Genomic DNA, 22,636 nt, shown 5'->3' on the forward strand with positions numbered 1-22,636 from the left:
CTCACATTCCCAAAGATAAATGTAGGCTTGCTTTGGTAGGCTTGCTTTGGGTTTGTAACTTAATTCACCTCTCCAACCATCAAATGGCCTCTTTAGCTAAATTCTTGGCTCTATTCCTTCTCAGTCTTTCTTACATTTAGTCCAAAAGCTGCATCAGTCATCACCTTCTCAAAAAATTTCATTAGTAAGGTAGGCAATTGCAAAGTTAGAAGTGGTAGAATGAAACCCGGTTGGGAGGGAGGGGCTGGAGCTATCAGGTTATCTGATTTCTTACTTTCCCTTTTATTCCTCTATTAAAAGCCTATTATGCTTTTGACCACCTTTGCTAGATATATTTCTTTCAATACACTCTTTCTGAAATGAAGTTCCATTTGCTGTTGTGGAATTCAACATCCAACAATGCTCACAGCAACAATAGTAGAAAACAAGACTTTAGTTTCTAGAATTTATCTCCTTTTGTTAAAAGACATGAGTTCAATCTAAGGTAGCAAATGAAACACTATGTTGGGAAACAGCAGATGAATTTCTTTCAGGATTTTCAAAATGTCATGACTTATGGTCATTCATGGTTACTTATTATCCAGAGTAAGCGCTCTGCAAATGTGGCTTTCACATACATCACTCTGAATCTGCATCCTAGTTTTGGCCAATTCAAAGCTCATGGCATCAGGAAGCATGTTGTAGGTATGGATCACGTTCCTGTAGTTGGCGTTGGTGGCCACTTCCTGAGACTTCTTGGCAGCCACCACACTGAGCATGTCCACCGGGGTGTGGAAGGAGGTCTTGGATTTCTCGTATCCCTTCTTGTACTCCCGGTCTGACTGCATCTTGGCCACCTGCATGAAGTGCACCAGCTTGGGGTCATCTTCCAGGCTCCGGAAACCAATATGTTTCCCTTTGGCTTGTTCATAGGCTTGCTTGTATTTGTACTGTGGACAGAGAAGACATGATGGTGATGAAAATGGTAAAAGAAAGAGAACAAAGTACCATTCACTACGTGACATTAGCTTTGTCTTAGATGAAGGGTTTTACAGCTATTCTAAAATTAGAAGGGAGGCACTTATGAGAGGCAGGGAGCAAACTCTTTTTACTTCAATTTTGTTTTTCCCAGACTTGAATCCATGGAAAGAAAATAATCTCAGAGTTAATTGAAGAGATGTGTACATAAATTGGTTTAGAGAGATTTAGAAAGCAGATTTCCCCACTCAGCTGTCTAAGTGACAGAAAAGACTGCAGGCATGATTTCTCATGGTGCATCTTTAAAGAGAGGGCCTGGCCACTGGGCCTCCTGGTAAAACATGTAGATTGCATCTTTACATTTGCTTAGAATTGCACGTGATTTGAACGGACTCTAAAGGCTATTTATTTTAACAAGACTCAGTCACTACTTACATTAAATAATGAACAGATGATTAGAGAGTACTTGGATGAGGTGAAGGGAGGTGTCTTGTGTGTCACATGGGATGGCATTCCCACCAACCCTGAATGGAGCTGACCACAGCTCCTACATATACACAAGCTTGGCACATTTGTTCTTACTTGCCCAGCCCCAAAAAGGCCCAGTGGAAGCGCTTACATCACTGGCAATGTCTCTAGAGGCTCTTGCAGCCTTTATTGCAATGGCATCAGGTCTCAGGTCATATCCTTTCTTCTTTTCTTCTTCCCAGCCAGCTTTGTACAGTTTCTAAACAATAAAATAGAAAAACAACAGCATCTTGTTATTGGGGTTAGAATAGAGGTCCTGACTACAAAGTGGTTGGCATGTAAAAAGGCAGATGTAAGTATCAGTTCCCTTTAACCTTCTTCCCAGCTTTTGCTGTTGTTAATCTACTTACATCACTCATGGTGATTTGATTTATTTTGGAGAGTAAAATATCTGGTGTGTCAGGCATGACATGAATGGTGGTCTTGTCCTTGTTCCATTTTTCAGTGTAGAGCTTCTGCAACGAGAAAGTCAGGTGCATGATTTTACAGCAGGACAAGTTTGACCCAATGCTAGCAAGAGGAAGAGATTTACATCTACGTGGTAGAAGAGGTTAAATGTTGATATTAGAAAATGGATGAAATGGCCGGGCGCGGTGGCTCACGCCTGTAATCCCAGCACTTTGGGAGGCCGAGGCGGGCGGATCACGAGGTCAGGAGATCGAGACCATCCTGGCTAACGCGGTGAAACCCCGTCTCTACTACAAATACAAAAAACTAGCCAAGCGTGGTGGCGGCGCCTGTAGTCCCAGCTACTCGGGAGGCTGAGGCAGGAGAATGGCGGGAACCCGGGAGGCGGAGCTTGCAGTGAGCCGAGATCACGCCACTCACTCCAGCCTGGGCCACAGAGCGAGACTCCACCTCAAAAAAAAAAAAAAAAAAAAAAAAAAAAAAAGAAAATGGATGAAATAACAAAAAGATGGGCCAAGTAAACTAAACACACAATGAGAAAAAAAATTGTTGAAGAAGGCAATCCTCTACTACCAAAGCACCAAATACCATCTTGCCCCCACCGCACAACCATGTGGAGTTTTGTGGTTCTGTCACATTCTTAACATGCTGTTGAGCGATGACCTGAGGGGGTCGCTATGAAAGAGAACGCGCTAAACATGATGTAAGCAATAGAGTCCCCTCCCACCAACGCCATCAAGACTATCAGAAAGATAGAAACACTGAAGGAGATGATGGGGGAGTGCCAGGCTCAATGGCATGAATATCATGAGGGTTCCCTGGGCAAGGCTGGCAGATGAGTCCTTACCTTGTCCATGTTCAGTTTGTTACTCTTGTTAAGTGCCTGTTCCATTGTATCCATGGCATACGTGAATTTCAGCTTCTCGGGGTGCTGGCGATACTTCTTCTCACTAAGAATCTCTCCTGCTTTCTTTGCCTTCTCCACCTCTAGGGACTCTATGGGGACCCAGCCGATCCCTTTCATCCAATTGGTGAAGTCAGATTTGTACAGATTCTTTACAATGAAAAAAACAATCATTTCAGAAATAGTCAAGGCTTGGGTTTCTTTGGCTACATGATTTACTTACAATCAAAAAGAAAAAGGGAAGCTTAGAGGGGGAGAATAATCTGCTTTTTACTCCCTGCAGTCTTTCAGAAGAAATTAATTATAAAAGTAATTGCATTCATAGTGGTTGTGAACAGGAAATCCTGACCCAGCAATTCCTTTAAAAAGTTAAGTTTCTTCAGAAAAAGAAATGAAAAATTAACAGAATTTTGCACTGGAAGGAAAATTATATAACACCTATTTGAGCCTCCTAATTTTTCATAGACAATATCGTATGTTTGGCTGTAACACCAACATTTTAAATATATGTGTATGCATATATATAAAATTAACAATAAAGCTACCTATAGTTTAAATGAGTGAAATCCTAAAACTCCAAGTTCTGGAGGGAATCCTTAATTACAGTGAGTGCAGCCAGGTGTGGGATGGAGTAAGTGGTTCCTGTTTTTCCCTCCCACCCATTAGAAATGGATAACTACTTGGTAACCAGCACATACATCGCTCTGAATCTGCATAGCATTCCTGGAGTGCTCCACATTCAAGGCGTCGGGCAGGAGAGTGTAATGGTGGTATGGCTGTCTGTAGTTGGCGTTGGTGGCAACCTCCTGAGATTTCTTTGCAGCTGTCACACTGACCATATCCAGAGGTGTGTGGTACTTGGTCTTGCTGGCTTCATAGCCCTTTTTGTACTCACGATCAGACTGGATTTTGGCCACATTCATGTAGTGAACCAGTTTAGGATCATCCTGAAGACTGCGAAATCCAACTTGCTTGCCTTTGGCTTTCTCGTAGGCCTCCTTATATTTGCACTATTTGAAAACAAAGGGCAGACAGAAGTTGGATAGCATAGAAGTCTGATATAAACTGAATTTATACAACAAATAAAGCAAAAGCCAACTTCAGTCTGAATCTAGGTAACATTGAAGTTTTTTTTTTTGTATTTTAAAATAAACAATTAGCAAACTATTTTTAATGGCTCATTTGGAGACCTGCCCTGGAGATCATTAAGAATGGAATAATGGAATAGTTTATATTTATACTCTTCATAAGTAGATTACTTGAATAACTCAAATGTTCCTGAGAAGTCTGCTTATTAAGCATTTGATGTACCCTTTTTTTTTTTTTTTTTTTTTTTTTGAGACAGGGTCTTGCTCTGTCTCTCAGGCCAGAGTGCAATGGTGCAATGATGACTTGCTGCAGCCTCTGGGGTCCTCCCTCCTCAGCCTCCCAAAGTGCTAGCATTAGACATGTGAGCCACCATGTCTGGTCAATGTATTCTTTTTATTATATTTCCAGTATTAATTTGTATTATCTTAAAAAGTATTTGCATAATTATGAGTAAATTTCAGCCCTAATACAAATTAGTGTATTAATCTTGAAATTAATGCATTTTTACTCTATCAAGGCATTATGTCAATTCATACATGAATATAACTTAGTTTGTAAAAAAAATTAACTAAAATCTTGTTACATAATTAACTATAAGTAATTAACTAAAATCCTGTTATGTAATCCATGGAAATAGAAATATGAAAGACCAGAAAGAATTAGCAAAATATGTTTTCTGGTTTTCCATGTTTCTATTTCTATGGGGTTTTTTCCTTCGTGGAAATTATAAAATTAAAACACTGAATTCTTTTAAAATACTTGGAGACTTTTCTAATTTAGTGATATTTTAGTATATCATGACTTTTTCCAAGACAAAATCCAAATGAAAAGTGGCTTTTAAGTTCATAACAATGATACTAATGAAAGTTTCAAATACTTCACAGTTTTTAAAAAAGAATTTTCTTCTTTGTAATAACTTTATTAAGCTTTTAAATATGTGAAAAATATTTTAAGTGAGGCAATATAAACAATGTAATTGGCAATTAGGATTTTAGGAAGTATTTTTATATTGTAATTTCTTTACTTGCTTCTTTATGTAGTTAATACAGTCTTATACATCACATACAGATTTTTTTTTTCTTTTTTAGAGATAGGATCTCACTCTGTCACCCAGGCTGGAGTGCAGCGGCGCAGTCACAGCTCACCGCAGCCTCAAACTCCTGGGTTAAAGAGATTCTCCCATCTCAGCCTCTGAAATAGCTGGGACTACAGGTACACACCACCACACCTGGCTAATTTTTTTTTTTATTTCTGTAGAGACAGGATCTTGCTACATTGCCCATGCTGGTCTTGAACTCCTGAAGTTTTTTAAACAGACAGGAAGTTTCCTACTTTTAAATTAGACTTACATCACTAGCAATATTCCTTGAACTTTTTGCAGCAACAATTGGGATGGCATCTGGTCTCAAATCGTAGCCCTTGGCAATGGTTTTCTTCCAATCTGCTTTATAATGAGCCTTCAAAAAAGTAGAGGTTATTTTATTATTTGACATCATTAAAAGAGGAATGAAACAGAATGCCAAAATGTTTCTTATAAAACATGTCATAATAGATCCCTTTCTATTAAGACAATCTATGAAGTTAGGACTATTAGTTTGTCTTTTATGTATATACTTGATTTGATTTAAAAGGATCAGTAAACTGTATATACGGTATAATCTCAACTGATCAAAAAATGTATATGCTTGTATAACAAAGCAACAGAAAGGTAATGCTTTGACTGTTGAATAACAGAAGATTTTCATTTATTTTTCATAATTTTCTATATGTTCCAACTTTTCTATAACACATAATACTTTTGGAGAAAAGTTTCTTGTAATGAAGCATTTCAAGCTTATAGAAAGATATGCATACTAAAACTAAAAATACAGATGTAATACAACTCAGCTTTAATTGATCTTAATGCTTAAATATTACTTAGAAAATGCTTAAATATTACTTGTAAAAATTTTTTACAACAAAAAATTTTGTCACTTTTGACAATAAATTGATACTTTCTATAATCTTGTTTATCTTAAAGCATTTTTCTCAAGTCTCTTACTGTAGTATGAAGCCTAATAAACTAGAGAGAAATGATCACGCTTTAGAGTGCATTATGCACTTTAAATGAACCAAAAGCACAGGAATGTATAGTTGTATATGAAACAGAGCCTAAAAACATTGGAAAAAATGACTAAGCCATCTTTTAAGAAATTAACAATTTATCCAAGTTTTATTATGTTTTTAAATTAGGATTTATATCTTTTTTTAAAAAAAAAAGGAAACAATTCATAATAGTGGATTTAAACATTACCACCAGTTAGATGTCTAGACTACTCAAGAGAGGTTAGTTACATATAAAAAAAGAGTTTGTGAAGAAATTTTTGGATGTTTTAATAAATAATTAAAAGTTGTAGAAAGCAATATTTTCCATACTGCAGACTAGGCACTCTTGTGTTTTCCAATCTTGTCTGTCTCATGGTCCTTTTTTTTTTCTTAATAGGACACAACTCACTTGACTGACTTTATAACCCACTAATGAGTCACAGCCCATAGTTTGGAAAAGTCTGTATTAAGCAAAATTTTATTGTGGCCCCCTGGGCTCATGTTGTATGGTTAAGGATTTAATGTGGAGGCTCAGGGTCCACACTGAGTTGCACCTCCTACAATTCTCAGGGCAAGAGCTGCAAAGAACCAGAAAGTAGAGGCCTACGTAGGCAATATTAGCACCAGGCCAAATACTCACATCACTCATGTTGAGGGCGTTGACCTTGGCTTGAATAAACTGAGGCAATTCAGGGTCAATAGTGTACTTGTGCTTCAGTTTCTCTCCCTCCACCTTGTAGTTCAACTAAAAGCAAAGGAGACGACATGCACATATCATTAGCTGACATAATGTAAATTTCATCAAGCACAGACTCCTTTAAAAAGGAAGGCTATCATTTGTATTTTCCATTTATGAGACAAATGCCTACTCTGTCGTGAGGGAGGGGCCCTGGTAGATGCATTTATGTTCGCGTTCTACCAGTATTTATTGGACAGCACTGTTGGTCAGGCAGGGTGGTAAGTTCTGTGTTTAAAGAGGTAAGGAAGGCAGATCTGTCCTGTCGGAGATTATTGTCCAATACAAAGGACAGACATAAAACATGTAAACTACAAACTATCACTAGAATTTGTGATGTGTTATCAATGGAATAATTGTAGCAAAGAAACAAGGATGGTCAGTAAAGCCACTCTGCAGAGGTAACATTTACGCTCAGACTTGGAGACAGGAGCAGAGGAAGAGCGTTCGGGACCCGAGGCTGGAAATGTGCCCGGGTAGACATGGGGGTGGGGCAGTATTAGACAGAAAGTGCAGAAGGTCCACAGAGAGGAGGGTCTTTTGTCAAGTTGATGAGTTTAGATTTCACTTCACATTCAAGAAATTCCTAAGAGGTTTTACATATAAGAGGGACATGCTTTGATTCGTGTTTTAAGACAGGCTCTCGTGGCTGTTTGAGACCATAGGCAGGGAGTCCAGATAACAGGTTATAGAAGTTGTCCACACGAGCCATACAGAAGCTGGAAGTAGGGTTGGTGGCATTTGGGAGCAGGCTGGCTGAGAGATATTTAGGAAGTTGACTCAGCAGAGGTACTGGATGTGGGAGTTCACACAGGGAGGTGTTAACGGTGACTGCCAAGTTTCCAGCTTGAGTAACGAGGTAGATGTTGATAGCATTTATTGTGATGGGGAAGACTTTATATAGTGAGCGTACAGTTTGCCTAGCTAACTGGAAAAACACCGCGAGAAGCGACATCTCGCTCAGTACAAAAGAAATCAAGAGAATTGACACCATTTATTATCCCTAAGATAGAATTAACCCTTAGACATCTGTGATAATGTGGGGGCAGGAGCTAAAATCCATAGATCTTCAAATTGAAGGCAAGCAAAGCATTTCCCCACCTTCCAAAGTCTGGGGCTAAAATACAAAAAGTCTTTCTTTGCTTTTTACTTACCCCTCTCTTTCTGGTGGAGGCATTTTAACAGAACTCTAAAATTAACCAGTCATGTGAGGCCCTGAGCATTATAATTAGCTTCTACAGAAAGAATAAGAGTCCATATAGATCTACAGAATGAGATCCCAGACGACTGCAAATAAACTGTTTATCTCCTCCCCAAAGGCCTCATTCTAAGATTGCCTCTCAGAGCATGGAGCTATTATGCGAGGGGATTAGGACATTATGCGTCTTTCCTCTGTGGCTAGGTAGAAATACTGCAACCCAGAGCAATAAATAACTTGTTTTACAATTCATAAAGAGCCACAGATAATAATAGTAATAATGTCATTTCATATGTATAATGCGTATCTGCTTATGAATAGCACAGGCTCTCTACGTTTGGAAAACAAAGCAAATTTGGAATAGTCCCGCGTTTTCGTCTCCCTATTTTTCCCATGTTCAAGATCCCAGTTGCTTCAAAAGGCAGCCCTTTCCCTCATACCTATGAAAGCAGTTTATTTGCTAACATAGATGCATCCTCACGCATTGAATTAAGAAGGATGGAGGAGCGGCTCAGACACGTGTGGTTATTTACGGGCAAATCCTTTTGAACGGAAAGCACTCACATCACTTAGCTGCTTTGTGTTATGCTGAGCCAACACCATGCCCATGGAATCAGGCAAACTTGTGAACTTGATGGTATCTGGGTGCTGTCGATACTTCTTCTCATTTAATGCATCGCCTGCTTTCTTGACCTTCTCCACCTCCAGGGAACCAATAGGGATCCATCCGACGCCCTTCAAGAAGCTGTTATACTCGTCTTTATACACATTCTGTAAAAGGGTAAGCTCATATGAGAAGATACCCTGGAGAATATTCAAGGGATGTTTCTAGGATCTGCAACTCTATCCAAGGGAAATGAATAGCAACTCTTCAGCATGCTCATGTCTGACTGTCTGTCACAGAGCTTATCTGGAGTGTGGTAATAAGAAGAAGCTGTTCTGTTGTTAAAGTGCATTATACAATACAGAAGGGAATCTAGGTCACGTATTTTTGTGGGTACTGCTAAAAAAATTTTTTTTGTCACTTTCGACAATAAATTGGTACTTTCTATAATCGTGTTTATCTTAAAGCATTTTTTTAAGTCTCTTACTGTACTATGAAGCCTAATAAAACAGAGAGAAATGATCATGCTTTAGAGTGCATTATGCAACACAGAGGGGAATCCAGGTCACTATGGGTGCTGCTAAAAAATATTTTGTCACTTTTGACAATAAATTGGGCTTTCCTTTTGATTCCACTGAAGACTTCAAAACTAAATTACATCCGTACTATCCACCTAGGCTATGCTTGGGCTCATCTGGGGAGCAATGTTTTCATCAAGTGCCAATAAATGTGTAGCACTTCTTCCCTTTACAGAGGACAATTCTAACAGAAATCTGGCTCCTGCAGCAGGAGATGCTGTGAATGTTAAACACCTTTCCGTGCAACTCTCCATGAATCATGTTGCAAGCACAAAGCTTTCCTGGTTCATTTTAGATGACTCATTACAGAGATTTACATGGATGACATTGTGATCTTGAGTTAATAAAGGGGAAAAAAAAAAAAAAAAAAGCACCTTTCCCAGACTCAGGAAGGATAGAAAATTCTTCTATTTTGCATTTTGTATCTATCACCATGGCAGACAACCCATCAGGAACACCCATCTCCTCTTGCTGAGAATCAAAGTGGCTCGCAGAGTTAGTGGAATATAGTTTTATCTTTCATCCGTAAGTTAATAAAGACAACATCAATGATTATGACATGAGCACAGAAAGCAGGCAAAAACAGCTTGTCTACCATGCCTTTGGTAGTCTTTCAGTAATGGCTGTTTATTCTAAAGTACATTTTTCAAATAGCTTACTGTAGTAAGAAGTCTAATAAAAGCGAGAAGTGATCATCCTTTAAGTGCAAACATCTCTGGGTCTGTTGTTACACATACTTACATCACTCTGAATTTGATTGACATTCCTTGTATGCTCAAGACTCAGGGCATCAGGTAGATATGTATAATGATGCAATGGCTGTTTGTAGTTGACATTGGTAGCGACATCCTGGGCCATCTTTGCAGCTGTGATGCTAACCATGTCCCCAGGGGTATGGTAGCTGGTTTTGGTGTTCTCATAGTTCTTCTTGTATTCACGATCAGACTGCATCTTTGCCACATTCATATAGTGGACCAGCTTGGGATCATCCTGGAGGCTTCTGAAACCCACATGCTTTCCCTTTGCCTTCTCATAAGCTTCCTTGTATTTATACTGTGGAGGCAGAATTGGGTTAGCAAAGCCCTAGGCATTGATAGCAATTACATTCACATATAAAGATACTCAGAACTTTGTGACTTTCTCAAGAGTGTACAAAAAATGCAAACCACAACCTCCTCCTCCAAAAGGTTTAGTGAAAACATATATTCAAGTTACAAGCGAGTGTCACGATAAATTCAAGATCAGTTTATTTTCTTTGCTATGACTCCTACAGATGGATTTGCATGTGGAACTTTATTTTAAACAAACTGAATTTTCACACTTAATATGAACATGACACATTCTAACTATAAGACCAGTATCTCTTGGTTTCATAGGGTTTCATAGGTTTCAATTTAATATGTTATTTACATCACAAATATGAGTACCAGCTATAGGATAGCTGGGCCTTCACTGACTCCGTTTATCAGCAGCTGCTTCCCAAGCTCACTGCTAAAACAGTTGCAAATGAATTAAGGAGCCACAGTAAGGGCAGGACCTGCTGTGGGGTTTTCCCATCAATAAAAACCTAATGGAAAAAGTTCTGCTGTCCAAAGTCTCTCACTGCTGGAATCAGCAATGGAATATAGACTGAGCAATCTTGTAACAGGTCAGAACCTCAATTGTTATGCAAGAGAATTCAAACCCACTTAAACCCTGCAGACTTTCAGCTCCTGCAATTTAAGGCTTAATTCATAAACAAGAGTTTAGCAGGCAAAAGGATTGTCAAGTAATTTCTAGGCATGTGAAAAATTACTGTGCAAATGCTTAAGAAAAAAAAAGGAACAAAGTCACAAAGTTATGCTGTGGACTTTCACTTTCTACTTAAACTAGAAATGTATTTCATAGTGATGTGCATTGTGTGCAGATCTTTGAGGAAGATGTTTTCAGTACCATTCCAATAAGGAAAGCAGTAGAGTTTTTACACCTCTAACACCTATGTAGTCTGTACATCCAGTTGGTTTCTTTCTTCTCTTTTCTCAAAACAAGATTTTAGTCCCTGGGATAGCATGTAACAGTGAACTCTGCAGGGCATGCATGCTTCCTAAAAATTTTTCTTTTTCTTTTTTTTTTTTTTTGAGACGGAGTCTCACTCTGTCGCCCAGGCTGGAGTGCAGTGGCGTGATCTCGGCTCACTGCAAGTTCCACCTCCCAGGTTCATGCCATTCTCGGGCCTCAGCCTCCCAAGTAGCTGGGACTACAGTTGCCCACCACCATTCAATCTCCTGACCTCATGATCCACCCTCCTCGGCCTCCCAAAGTGCTGGGATTACAGGTGTGAGCCACCACGCCTGGCCAAAATTTTGTTTTTCAAAGATGGAAAGGAGTAGAAGTGTTACAGGAAATGGGCATCAATTTACATGAATCGAAATTATATCCTTAAAAAGTGGACTTTTCCCCCTTTGGTTTATAAAAATCTGTACATTTTATATAACATCTTTTCAATTTTTTTAATACAATTATAATGCAGGCAGTCATTTGAATTTAATGTGGTAATGTCAGTCAGGGTGTTCCCACTGAAAATAAGTGTGGGCTGTCAGGGAAATGTGTCAGTGAAGGCAATTTGGGCTATGAATCAAAGGAGAAAGCTACTGTCAGATTTATGACAGCTCTACCAAGTGGAGTCAACTGAAAAGAACCATAAAAGTGCTTCTAAAAGCGACAGGTTTTCCAAACAATATTTTGAGAATTTAAATGCCATTAATTTAACATATTTCTTTCAATGAAGTATCAATTTAAACAAGCATTTGATTACTTTTTTTTGAGACAGAGTCTCACTCTGTTGCCTAGGCTGGAGTGCAGTGGCACGATCTCGGCTCACTGCAAGCTCCGCCTCCCGAGTTCACGCCATTCTCCTGCCTCAGCCTCCCGAGTAGCTGGGACTACAGGCGCCCACCACCACACCCGGCTAATTTTTTGTATTTTCGGTAGAGACGGGGTTTCACCGTGTTAGCCAGGATGGTCTCGATCTCCTGACCTCATGATCTGCCCACCTCGGCCTCCCAAAGAGCTAGGATTACAGGTGTGAGCCACCACGCCCAGCCTGATTACTTTTTAAAAAGGCAAACACCTGAGCTTCACCTAAAATTTGTACTCACATCACTGGCAATGTTTCTCGATGCCTTGGCTGCAGTGATGGGAATAGCATCACCCAGCACATTGTTGCCCTTGGCTATTAAGTCATGCCAATCCCGTTTATAACAGACCTGGAGAGAAAACCAAACAGGATGTCAGCATCTGTGTATTCATCAGCTTAAGTGATTCCTCAACTGCTGGGATTGTTTTGTTCTTTTCCAGACAGAAGTTGAAGGAATTCCCCATAGCACATACTGCTTTAGGACATCACACTGGCAAAGTGTCACACTGTGTGTAGCATGAGATCATTGGACTCTGCACTAATTATTCACCTACATATGGTTTGGACACATATTGAAGAGAGGAATATTGGAAGACTGGATCCAGAGAAAAATAAATAAAGGTTCTGGAAGCCATGATATGTGACGACCAACTAGAGACAATGAAGTTGTTCATTCTCATGAAAGGAAGGTCAAGAGAAGACCTGGTGGTCAGCTTTAGAAATTTTAGGGTTGTTTTTTTAAAAAGGATCTCATTTATTCTTATGTTTCTGGAGAATAACCACCTCCCCTACATGCAAAACTAGGAACACTAAGTAGAAGTTTTAGAGGAATAGAAGGTGAGCTCCTCATAAAGAAGAATGTTATGTCTTTTAAAGTTGTCCTACACTTGAAAAGGTCAACTGAAGAGGTAAAGAACCATCCTTATGGGATATGTTCCAATAGGGGATTTGTGAGAAATGGGCCTGAATAATTGTCAAGGCACCACCCTACTCCTAAAGTCTATGATTTTATTGTCGGGTCCGAATTTCACATCCCAGCAAAGACCTTACTTACGTCACTTATATTGTAAGCATTGCACTTGGCCTGGAGAAACTGAGGAAGATCAGGACTCATGGTGTATTTATGTTTCACATCTTCTCCTTTAGCTTTGTATAAGATCTGCAATGAAATGCATTTCACATAGTGCAAAAAGGAAAATCTATTAATTGCTTGCTTTAGAGTTATTTTTAGCACAATTACCCACGATTTTCTAGTGTTAAAAATCATCAGAGGCATTTTCCTATTTTTTAAAATAAAACAAGCATCTGTTATCTTTAATACCAACAAGTCTTGTGTGTTAAAATAGAAAGAGAAAAAATCCTTAAGAAAATAGAAATTGTTCACTGCCCGAGATGAATGGAAGGTAAATTCAACCATGAAACCCTAGCAATAATAATAGAATTCACCAAAGCCAAATCAATTTATTCTTTGCCTGTGAGTTAATAGCTCTTCCATTTTTGTTAGTTTCTGTTTTTTTATCCCTAGAGAGAAAACAGTAGTTAGAATAAGTCTTTTACTTCTGCTAAAAACTTTCCAAATTATAATTGTGTCAATAAAAGCATACAATAATTTCCTCATAATGTAGAGGTGCTTATACATGAATCTAGCATACTCAAAATGCTCACTATTTCATATTTGCTCTATGTTGTTACTTTAAAGAATTATATACACTTTTGACTGAAAGATGTCGAAGTATGTCATGCAGAAATCTTACTGCATCCTCCTCCTGGTATTAGAAATACATTACTTAGAAGATTGCATTTGAGGGGGGTGGAGCAAGATGGCCGAATAGGAACAGCTCCAGTCTCCAACTCCCAGCGTGAGCGACACAGAAGACTGGTGATTTCTGCATTTTCAACTGAGGTACTGGGGTCATCTCACTAGGGAGTGCCAGACAATCGGTGCTGGTCAGTTGCTGCAGCCCGACCAGCGAGAGCTGAAGCAGGGCGAGGCATCGCCTCACCTGGGAAGCGCAAGGGGGAAGGGAATCCCTTTTCCTAGCCAGGGGAACTGAGACACACAACACCTGGAAAATCGGGTAACTCCCACCCCAATACTGCGCTTTAAGCAAACGGGCACACCAGGAGAATATATCCCATACCTGGCCGGAAGGGTCCCACGCCCACGGAGCCTCCCTCATTGCTAACACAGCAGTCTGCGATCTAACCACAAGGCAGCAGCGAGGCTGGGGGAGGGGCACCCGCCATTGCTGAGGCTTAAGTAGGTAAACAAAGCCGCTGGGAAGCTCGAACTGGGTGGAGCTCACAGCAGCTCAAGGAAACCTGCCTGTCTCTGTAGACTCCACCTCTGGGGACAGGGCACAGTTAACAACAACAACAACAAAAGCAGCAGAAACCTTTGCAGATGCAAACGACTCTGTCTGACAGCTTAGAAGAGAGCAGTGGATCTCCCAACACGGAGGTTGAGATTTGAGAAGGGACAGACTGCCTGCTCAAGTGGGTCCCTGACCCCTGAGTAGCCTAACTGGGAGACATCCCCCACTAGGGGCAGTCTGACACCCCACACCTCACAGGGTAGAGTACACCCCTGAGAGGAAGCTTCCAAAGTAAGAATCAGACAGGTACACTCGCTGTTCAGCAATATTCTATCTTCTGCAGCCTCTGCTGCTGATACCCAGGCAAACAGGGTCTGGACTGGACCTCAAGCAATCTCCAACAGACCTACAGCTGAGGGTCCTGACTGTTAGAAGGAAAACTATCAAACAGGATGGACACCTATACCAAAACCCCATCAGTACGTCACCATCATCAAAGACCAGAGGCAGATAAAACCACAAAGATGGGGAAAAAGCAGGGCAGAAAAGCTGGAAATTCAAAAAATAAGAGCACATCTCCCCCTGCAAAGGAGCACAGCTCATCGCCAGCAATGGATCAAAGCTGGTCAGAGAATGACTTTGACGAGATGAGAGAAGAAGGCTTCAGTCCATCAAACTTCTCAGAGCTAAAGGAGGAATTACATACCCAGCGCAAAGAAACTAAAAATCTTGAAAAAAGAGTGGAAGAATTGATAGCTAGAATAATTAATGCAGAGAAGGTCATAAACAAAATTGACAGAGATGAAAACCATGACACGAGAAATACGTGACAAATCCACAAGTTTCAGTAACCAACTTGATCAACTGGAAGAAAGAGTATCAGCAATCGAGGATCAAATGAATGAAATGAAGCGAGAAGAGAAACCAAAAGAAAAAAGAAGAAAAAGAAATGAACAAAGCCTGCAAGAAGTATGGGATTATGTAAAAAGACCAAATCTACGTCTGATTGGGGTGCCTGAAAGTGAGGGGGAAAATGGAACCAAGTTGGAAAACACTCTTCAGGATATCATCTAGGAGAACTTCCCCAACCTAGTAGGGCAGGCCAACATTCAAATTCAGGAAATACAGAGAACGCCACCACAAAGATACTCCTCCAGAAGAGCAACTCCTAGACACATAATTGCCAGATTCACCAAAGTTGAAATGAAGGAAAGAATCTTAAGGGCACCCAGAGAGAAAGGTCGGGTTACCCACAAAGGGAAGCCCATCAGACTAACAGCAGATCTCTCGGCAGAAACTCTACAAGCCAGAAGAGAGTGGGGGCCAATATTCAACATTCTTAAAGAAAAGAATTTTCAACCCAGAATTTCATATCCAGCCAAACTAAGTTTCATAAGTGAAGGAGAAATAAAATCCTTTACAGATAAGCAAATGCTTAGAGATTTTGTCACCACCAGGCCTGCCTTACAAGACACCCTGAAGGAAGCCCTAAACATGGAAAGGAACAACCGGTACCAGCCACTGCAAAAACATGCAAAAATGTAAAGACCATCAAGGCTAGGAAGAAACTCCATCAACTAACAAGCAAAATAACCAGTTAATATCATAATGACTGGATCAAGGTCACACATAACAATATTAACCTTAAATGTAAATGGACTAAATGCTCCAATTAAAAGACACAGACTGGCAAACTGGATAAAGAGTCAAGACCCATCAGTCTGCTGTATTCAGGAGACCCATCTCACATGCAGAGACATACATAGGCTCAAAATAAAGGGATGGAGGAAGATCTACCAAGCAAATGGAGAACAAAAAAAAGCAGGGGTTGCAATCCTAGTCTCTGATAAAACAGACTTTAAACCATCAAAGATCAAAAGAGACAAAGAAGGCCATTACATAATGGTAAAGGGATCAATTCAACAGGAAGAGCTAACTATCCTAAATATATACGCACCCAATACAGGAGCACCCAGATTCATAAAGCAAGTCCTTAGAGACTTACAAAGAGACTTAGACTCCCATACAATAATAATGGGAGACTTCAACACTCCACTGTCAACCTTAGACAGATCAACGAGACAGAAAGTTAACAAGGATATCCAGGAATTGAACTCATCTCTGCACCAAGCGGACCTAATAGACATCTATAGAACTCTCCACCCCAAATCAACAGAATATACATTCTTCTCAGCACCACATCGCACTTATTCCAAAATTGACCACATAATTGGAAGTAAAGCACTCCTCAGCAAATGTACAAGAACAGAAATTATAACAAACTGTCTCTCAGACCACAGTGCAATCAAACTAGAACTCAGGACTAAGAAACTCACTCAAAACCGCTCAACTACATGGAAACTGAACAACCTGCTCCTGAGTGACTACTGGGTACATAACAAAATGAAGGCAGAAACAAAGATGTTCTTTGAAACCAATGACAACAAAGATACAACATACCAGAATCTCTGGGACACATTTAAAGCAGTGTGTAGAGGGAAATTTATAGCACTAAATGCCCACAAGAGAAAGCTGGAAAGATCTAAAATTGACACATTCAAAAGCTAGCAGAAGGCAAGAAATAACTAAGATCAGAGCCGAACTGAAGGAGATAGAGACACAAAAAACCCTCCAAAAAAATCAATGAATCCAGGAGTTGGTTTTTTGAAAAGATCAACAAAATTGACAGACCGCTAGCAAGACTAATAAGAAAAGAGAGAGGAATCAAATAGACGCAATAAAAAATGATAAAGGGGATATCACCACCGACCCCACAGAAATACAAACTACCATCACAGAATACTATAAACACCTCTATGCAAATCAACTAGAAAATCTAGAAGAAATGGATAATTTCCTGGACACTTACACTCTTCCAAGACTAAACCAGGAAGAAGTTGAATCCCTGAATAGACCAATAGCAAGCTCTGAAATTGAGGCAATAATTAATAGCCTACCAACAAAAAAAAGTCCAGGACCAGATGGATTCACAGCTGAATTCTACCAGAGGTACAAGGAGGAGCTGGTACCATTCCTTCTGAAACTATTCCAATCAATAGAACAAGAGGGAATCCTCCCTAACTCATTTTATGAGGCCAACATCATCCTGATACCAAAGCCTGACAGAGACACAACAAAAAAAGAGAATTTTAGACCAATATCCCTGATGAACATCGATGCAAAAATCCTCAATAAAATACTGGCAAACCGGATTCAGCAGCACATCAAAAAGCTTATCCACCATGATCAAGTAGGCTTCATCCCTGGGATGCAAGGCTGGTTCAACATTCGCAAATCAATAAACGTAATCCAGCATATAAACAGAACCAAAGACAAGAACCACATGATTATCTCAATAGATGCAGAAAAGGCCTTTGACAAAATTCAACAGCCCTTCATGCTAAAAACGCTCAATAAATTCGGTATTGATGGAATGTACCTCAAAATAATAAGAGCTATTTATGACAAACCCACAGCTGATATCATACTGAATGGGCAAAAACTGGAAAAATTCCCTTTGAAATCTGGCACAAGACAGGGATGCCCTCTCTCACCACTCCTATTCAACATAGTGTTGGAAGTTCTGGCTAGGGCAATCAGGCAAGAGAAAGAAATCAAGGGTATTCAGTTAGGAAAAGAAGAAGTCAAATTGTCCCTGTTTGCAGATGACATGATTGTATATTTAGAAAACCCCATTGTCTCAGCCCAAAATCTCCTTAAGCTGATAAGCAACTTCAGCAAAGTCTCAGGATACAAAATTCATGTGCAAAAATCACAAGCATTCTTATACACCAGTAACAGACAGAGAGCCAAATCATGAATGAACTTCCATTCACAATTGCTTCAAAGAAAATAAAATACCTAGGAATCCAACTTACAAGGGATGTCAAGGACCTCTTCAAGGAGAACTACAAACCACTGCTCAGTGAAATAAAAGAGGACACAAACAAATGGAAGAACATACCATGCTCATGGATAGGAAGAGTCAATATCGTGAAAATGGCCATACTGTCCAAGGTTATTTATAGATTCAATGCCATCCCCATCAAGCTACCAATGAGTTTCTTCACAGAATTGGAAAAAACGGCTTTAAAGTTCATATGGAACCAAAAAAGAGCCCGCATTGCCAAGACAATCCTAAGTCAAAAGGACAAAGCTGGAGGCGTCACGCTACCTGACTTCAAACTATACTACAAGCCTACAGTAACCAAAACAGCATGGTACTGGTACCAAAACAGAGCTATAGACCAATGGAACAGAACAGAGTCCTCAGAAATAATACCACACATCTACAGCCATCTGATCTTTGACAAACCTGAGAGAAACAAGAAATGGGGAAAGGATTCCCTATTTAATAAATGGTGCTGGGAAAATTGGCTGGCCATAAGTAGAAAGCTGAAACTGGATCCTTTCCTTACTCCTTATACGAAGATTAATTCAAGATGGATTAGAGACTTAAATGTTAGACCTAATACCATAAAAACCCTAGAAGAAAACCTAGGTAATACCATTCAGGACATAGGTATGGGCAAGGACTTCATGTCTAAAACACCAAAAGCAACGGCAGCAAAAGCCAAAATTGACAAATGGGATCTAATTAAACTAAAGAGCTCCTGCACAGCAAAAGAAACTGCCATCAGAGTGAACAGGCAACCTACAGAATGGGAGAAAATTTTTGCAATCTACTCATCTGACAAAGGCCTAATATCCAGAATCTACAAAGAACTCAAACAAATATACAAGAAAAAAACAAACAACCCCATCAAAAAGTGGGCAAAGGATATGAACAGACATTTCTCAAAAGAAGACATTCATACAGCCAACAGACACATGAAAAAAATGCTCATCATCACTGGCCATCAGAGAAATGCAAATCAAAACCACAATGAGATACCATCTCACACCAGTTAGAATGGCAATCATTAAAAAGTCAGGAAACAACAGGTGTTGGAGAGGATGTGGAGAAACAGGAACACTTTTACACTGTTGGTGGGATTGTAAACTAGTTCAACCATTATGGAAAACAGTATGGCAATTCCTCAAGGATCTAGAACTAGATGTACCATATGACCCAGCCATCCCACTATTGGGTATATACCCAAAGGATAATAAATCATGCTGCTACAAAGACACATGCACACGTATGTTTATTGCGGCACTATTCACAACAGCAAAGACTTGGAATCAACCCAAATGTCCATCAGTGACAGACTGGATTAAGAAAATGTGGCACATATACACCATGGAATACTATGCAGCCATAAAAAAGGATGAGTTTGTATCCTTTGTAGGGACATGGATGCAGCTGGAAACCATCATTCTTAGCAAACTATCCCAAGAACAGAAAACCAAACACCGCATGTTCTCACTCATAGGTGGGAACCGAACAATGAGATCACTTGGACTCGGGAAGGGGAACATCACACACCGGGGCCTATCATGGGGAGGGGGGAGGGGTTGTATTGGGAGTTATACCTGATGTAAATGATGAGTTGATGGGTGCTGACAAGTTGATGGGTGCAGCACACCAACATGGCACAAGTATACATATGTAACAAACCTGCACGTTATGCACATGTACCCTAGAACTTAAAGTATAATAATAATAATAATAAAAAGAAATACATTACTTAGTTCCTAAAACTAAAATAGAGCCAGAATCACAAGTAGATTTTCAATCTCATAATTCTCATTTATCATATATATCCTTATTTCCCAGGCATGACTATGTGGAATATGACATGTAAACTGGTATGCATGTACCCAAGATAAAATCTGACATGGCTAATAGCTAAATTAATACCCAAATATTAAATAATTTCTTCTAGGACCCAAAGTTACCTCTAAGTCCTCATTGTCTTTAAGAACAATATCTAAGCAATCACAGATTCATGAATTCGACCTTCTATACAGCTCCTTGTCTGCCACTGCTACTCTCTTAGCTTCAGTCCAATTAAACCTTCCTTGGATTTTGGTGACAGCCTTCTAATTCATCTTCTCACCTCCAGTCTCTCCTCTTTCCAAAGTCTCCACACTTGGGGCCAGCATTGTCTTTTAAAACACAGGCCTGATAATGTGGCTCCATGGATTAAACATATTCAACATCTCTTCTTACCTACCCCCTAATATCCAGACTCTAAAAATTAGCATGTGAATCCCTTACTAATCAGGTTACAATCCTGAACCTTTTGCTTTTACACTTTTTCATTCCTTTCCTACTGCTGTTATATTGTTCATTCTTTTTCTACTGCTGTTATGTTGTTCCCTTTGCCAGGAATGCTCGCTTCTCTCACTTGCCCAGGAAACTCTGGTAGGCAGTTACCTGTGTACAAGGCACCTCCCTTGTACTTAACATTTTCCTCTCCTGCAGCATTTGTCTCTCTTGAGGACAATGCTCTGTTTGTAGTCATGTCTTTGTCTTATGCTCTTACCCTACACTTTCTTGTGAATTTCTATATCCCATGAATCCTCATCTATTTCATCTTTATGCCATCAGCAGGTAATACAATGCCTGGCACATGGTAGATGTTCAAAAAGTATTCATTAAATAAATAAGTGAATGCTTTTGATCTTCTGTATACCAAACTTTCCTTTAGAAACTTTGACTTTAGCCAGAGCATAGACGGTGCTCATGAACAGGTAGGCAAATGATACTCACCTCAATCAGACGTAAGTTAAAAAGTCTCTGTGATAATTGTGTATGCTGAATTCTTAGAAGCAAAAACATATTTATATGTATTACTTCTCTGTATTAATGTTTTATATATGAAAAGAAAATAAGAGAAACTTAATATGGAATTGAATACAACAAATCTGACAAAATAAAGTGTCTGGGATTTAAGTTTAAATTCTGTGTATGTATGTGTGTGCATGTGTATGTGTGTAGCCTAGAATTTTTTCACTGTTGTTTATTCAATAAAACAATATTTTGGTTAAAAAGGAAATTTTTTTAAAAAAGGAAGATAAAAGGCAAGAGAAGAAAATGTTAGTGCCCAAACTACACATAACTGTAATTTTAAACAATTTGAATAAACAAAATAATAAATTTAAAATGGAAAGATATTGGCCCAGAAAAAGAAAAATATTGGGCTGCTGTTTACTTTTCTAAAAAGCTTCCTGCATATCCTCTGTCCTCTCTATTTTGTTGTACTCACATCACTGACTTGCTTCGTGTTCTGTTTTGCCTGGACCATAACTGGGGAGTCCACAATGCTGGTAAATTTGAGGGTGTCTGGATGTTGCCTGTACTTCTTTTCATTCAGAGCATCACCGGCCTTTTTAACTTTTTCGACGTCGAGACTGCCGATAGGAATCCAGCCAATGCCTTTCATCCAGTTGTTGTAGTCTTCCTTGTAGATGTTCTACAGCAATGGAGAAAAGAGGAGTGAGGGCCTAGGCCAGGGTGCTTTTCATGGCAGGCTCTGAACTTAATAGGGGGGTTTCTTGAGGAGTAAATGACCCTTACATCACTCTGTATCTGCATCATGTTCTTAGACAGCTCCAGGTCCATGGCATCAGGCAAGTAGGTGTAATGATGGAGAGAATGCTTATAGTTGACATTGCTGATCACATCCTGAGCTTTCTTAGCTGCCACGACGTTGAACATATCACGGGGTGTGTTGTATTTGGTCTTTGTCTTCTCATAGTCTTTTTTATACTCCCGATCTGATTGTATCTTGGCCACATTCATATAATGGACCAGTTTAGGGTCATCTTGAAGACTTTGGAAGCCAACCATTTTCCCTTTAGCTTTTTCATAGTCTTTTTTGTATTGAACCTATTGTCAACAAAGGTGAGCATAATTTAAAATGTAGTTTTGAGGGTTTTACTAAACAATGAAGCCATGATTTGAAGTAATTGAGCTTCCCAAAACTTCCTGTACATCAATAACCAAACAACAATTCACTTGTATATGCTCTGAAATGTAGTCTGCTTAAAATAGAAATGTTATGTATTATGGAACCCATTTGATTATCTATAGCTGTTTCTGCCTATCCAAGTGAGGTTGAAATGGGGGGCATTACCATAATTTGTATCAGTGAGAAAATAAATCTTTATATTCTTCCTTTGCCTTTAGACATTGGTAGAGAAAATAAAATGATAAATAGGTCACAATCTCTACCAATTATATTGTGCTACTAGAGTGCAAGTAGCTAGATATTTGATTAGTTTTAGAATTTTTAGTAGTGGTAGGGTGATAAATATTAATAACAGTAGAATGTAATAAGTCCTTGGATATTCAAAGGGAAACCCAGAGCCAGGAGGGGGTAAACACTAACTGGCTCTGGATAGCAAAGTTGCGGGGGGGACTGAGCTTCCTCGGAGACATGTGGAGGGC

General features: G+C 39.5%; 1 protein-coding gene across 25 annotated transcripts in view; it reads right to left on the minus strand.

Annotated features, from left to right (window-relative positions):
• NEB (nebulin) overlaps positions 1-22,636 on the minus strand; it is a 232,162-nt gene that overhangs the window by 159,024 nt on the left and 50,502 nt on the right. For all 25 annotated transcript variants that reach the window (XM_030916035.1, XM_030916012.1, XM_030916034.1 and 22 more), the window contains exons 33-45: positions 21,764-22,075; positions 21,453-21,659; positions 13,038-13,142; positions 12,225-12,332; positions 9,829-10,140; positions 8,470-8,676; positions 6,612-6,716; positions 5,236-5,343; positions 3,496-3,807; positions 2,741-2,947; positions 1,836-1,940; positions 1,577-1,684; positions 618-929 (exon numbers count right to left, since the gene is read on the minus strand). In XM_030916035.1, the coding sequence (XP_030771895.1) occupies positions 618-929; positions 1,577-1,684; positions 1,836-1,940; positions 2,741-2,947; positions 3,496-3,807; positions 5,236-5,343; positions 6,612-6,716; positions 8,470-8,676; positions 9,829-10,140; positions 12,225-12,332; positions 13,038-13,142; positions 21,453-21,659; positions 21,764-22,075 (2,508 nt within the window). The remainder of the gene's footprint in view (positions 1-617; positions 930-1,576; positions 1,685-1,835; positions 1,941-2,740; positions 2,948-3,495; positions 3,808-5,235; positions 5,344-6,611; positions 6,717-8,469; positions 8,677-9,828; positions 10,141-12,224; positions 12,333-13,037; positions 13,143-21,452; positions 21,660-21,763; positions 22,076-22,636) is intronic.

The sequence above is a fragment of the Rhinopithecus roxellana genome, chromosome 14, assembly GCF_007565055.1.
Source record: "Rhinopithecus roxellana isolate Shanxi Qingling chromosome 14, ASM756505v1, whole genome shotgun sequence".
Taxonomy (NCBI): Eukaryota; Metazoa; Chordata; class Mammalia; order Primates; family Cercopithecidae; genus Rhinopithecus; species Rhinopithecus roxellana.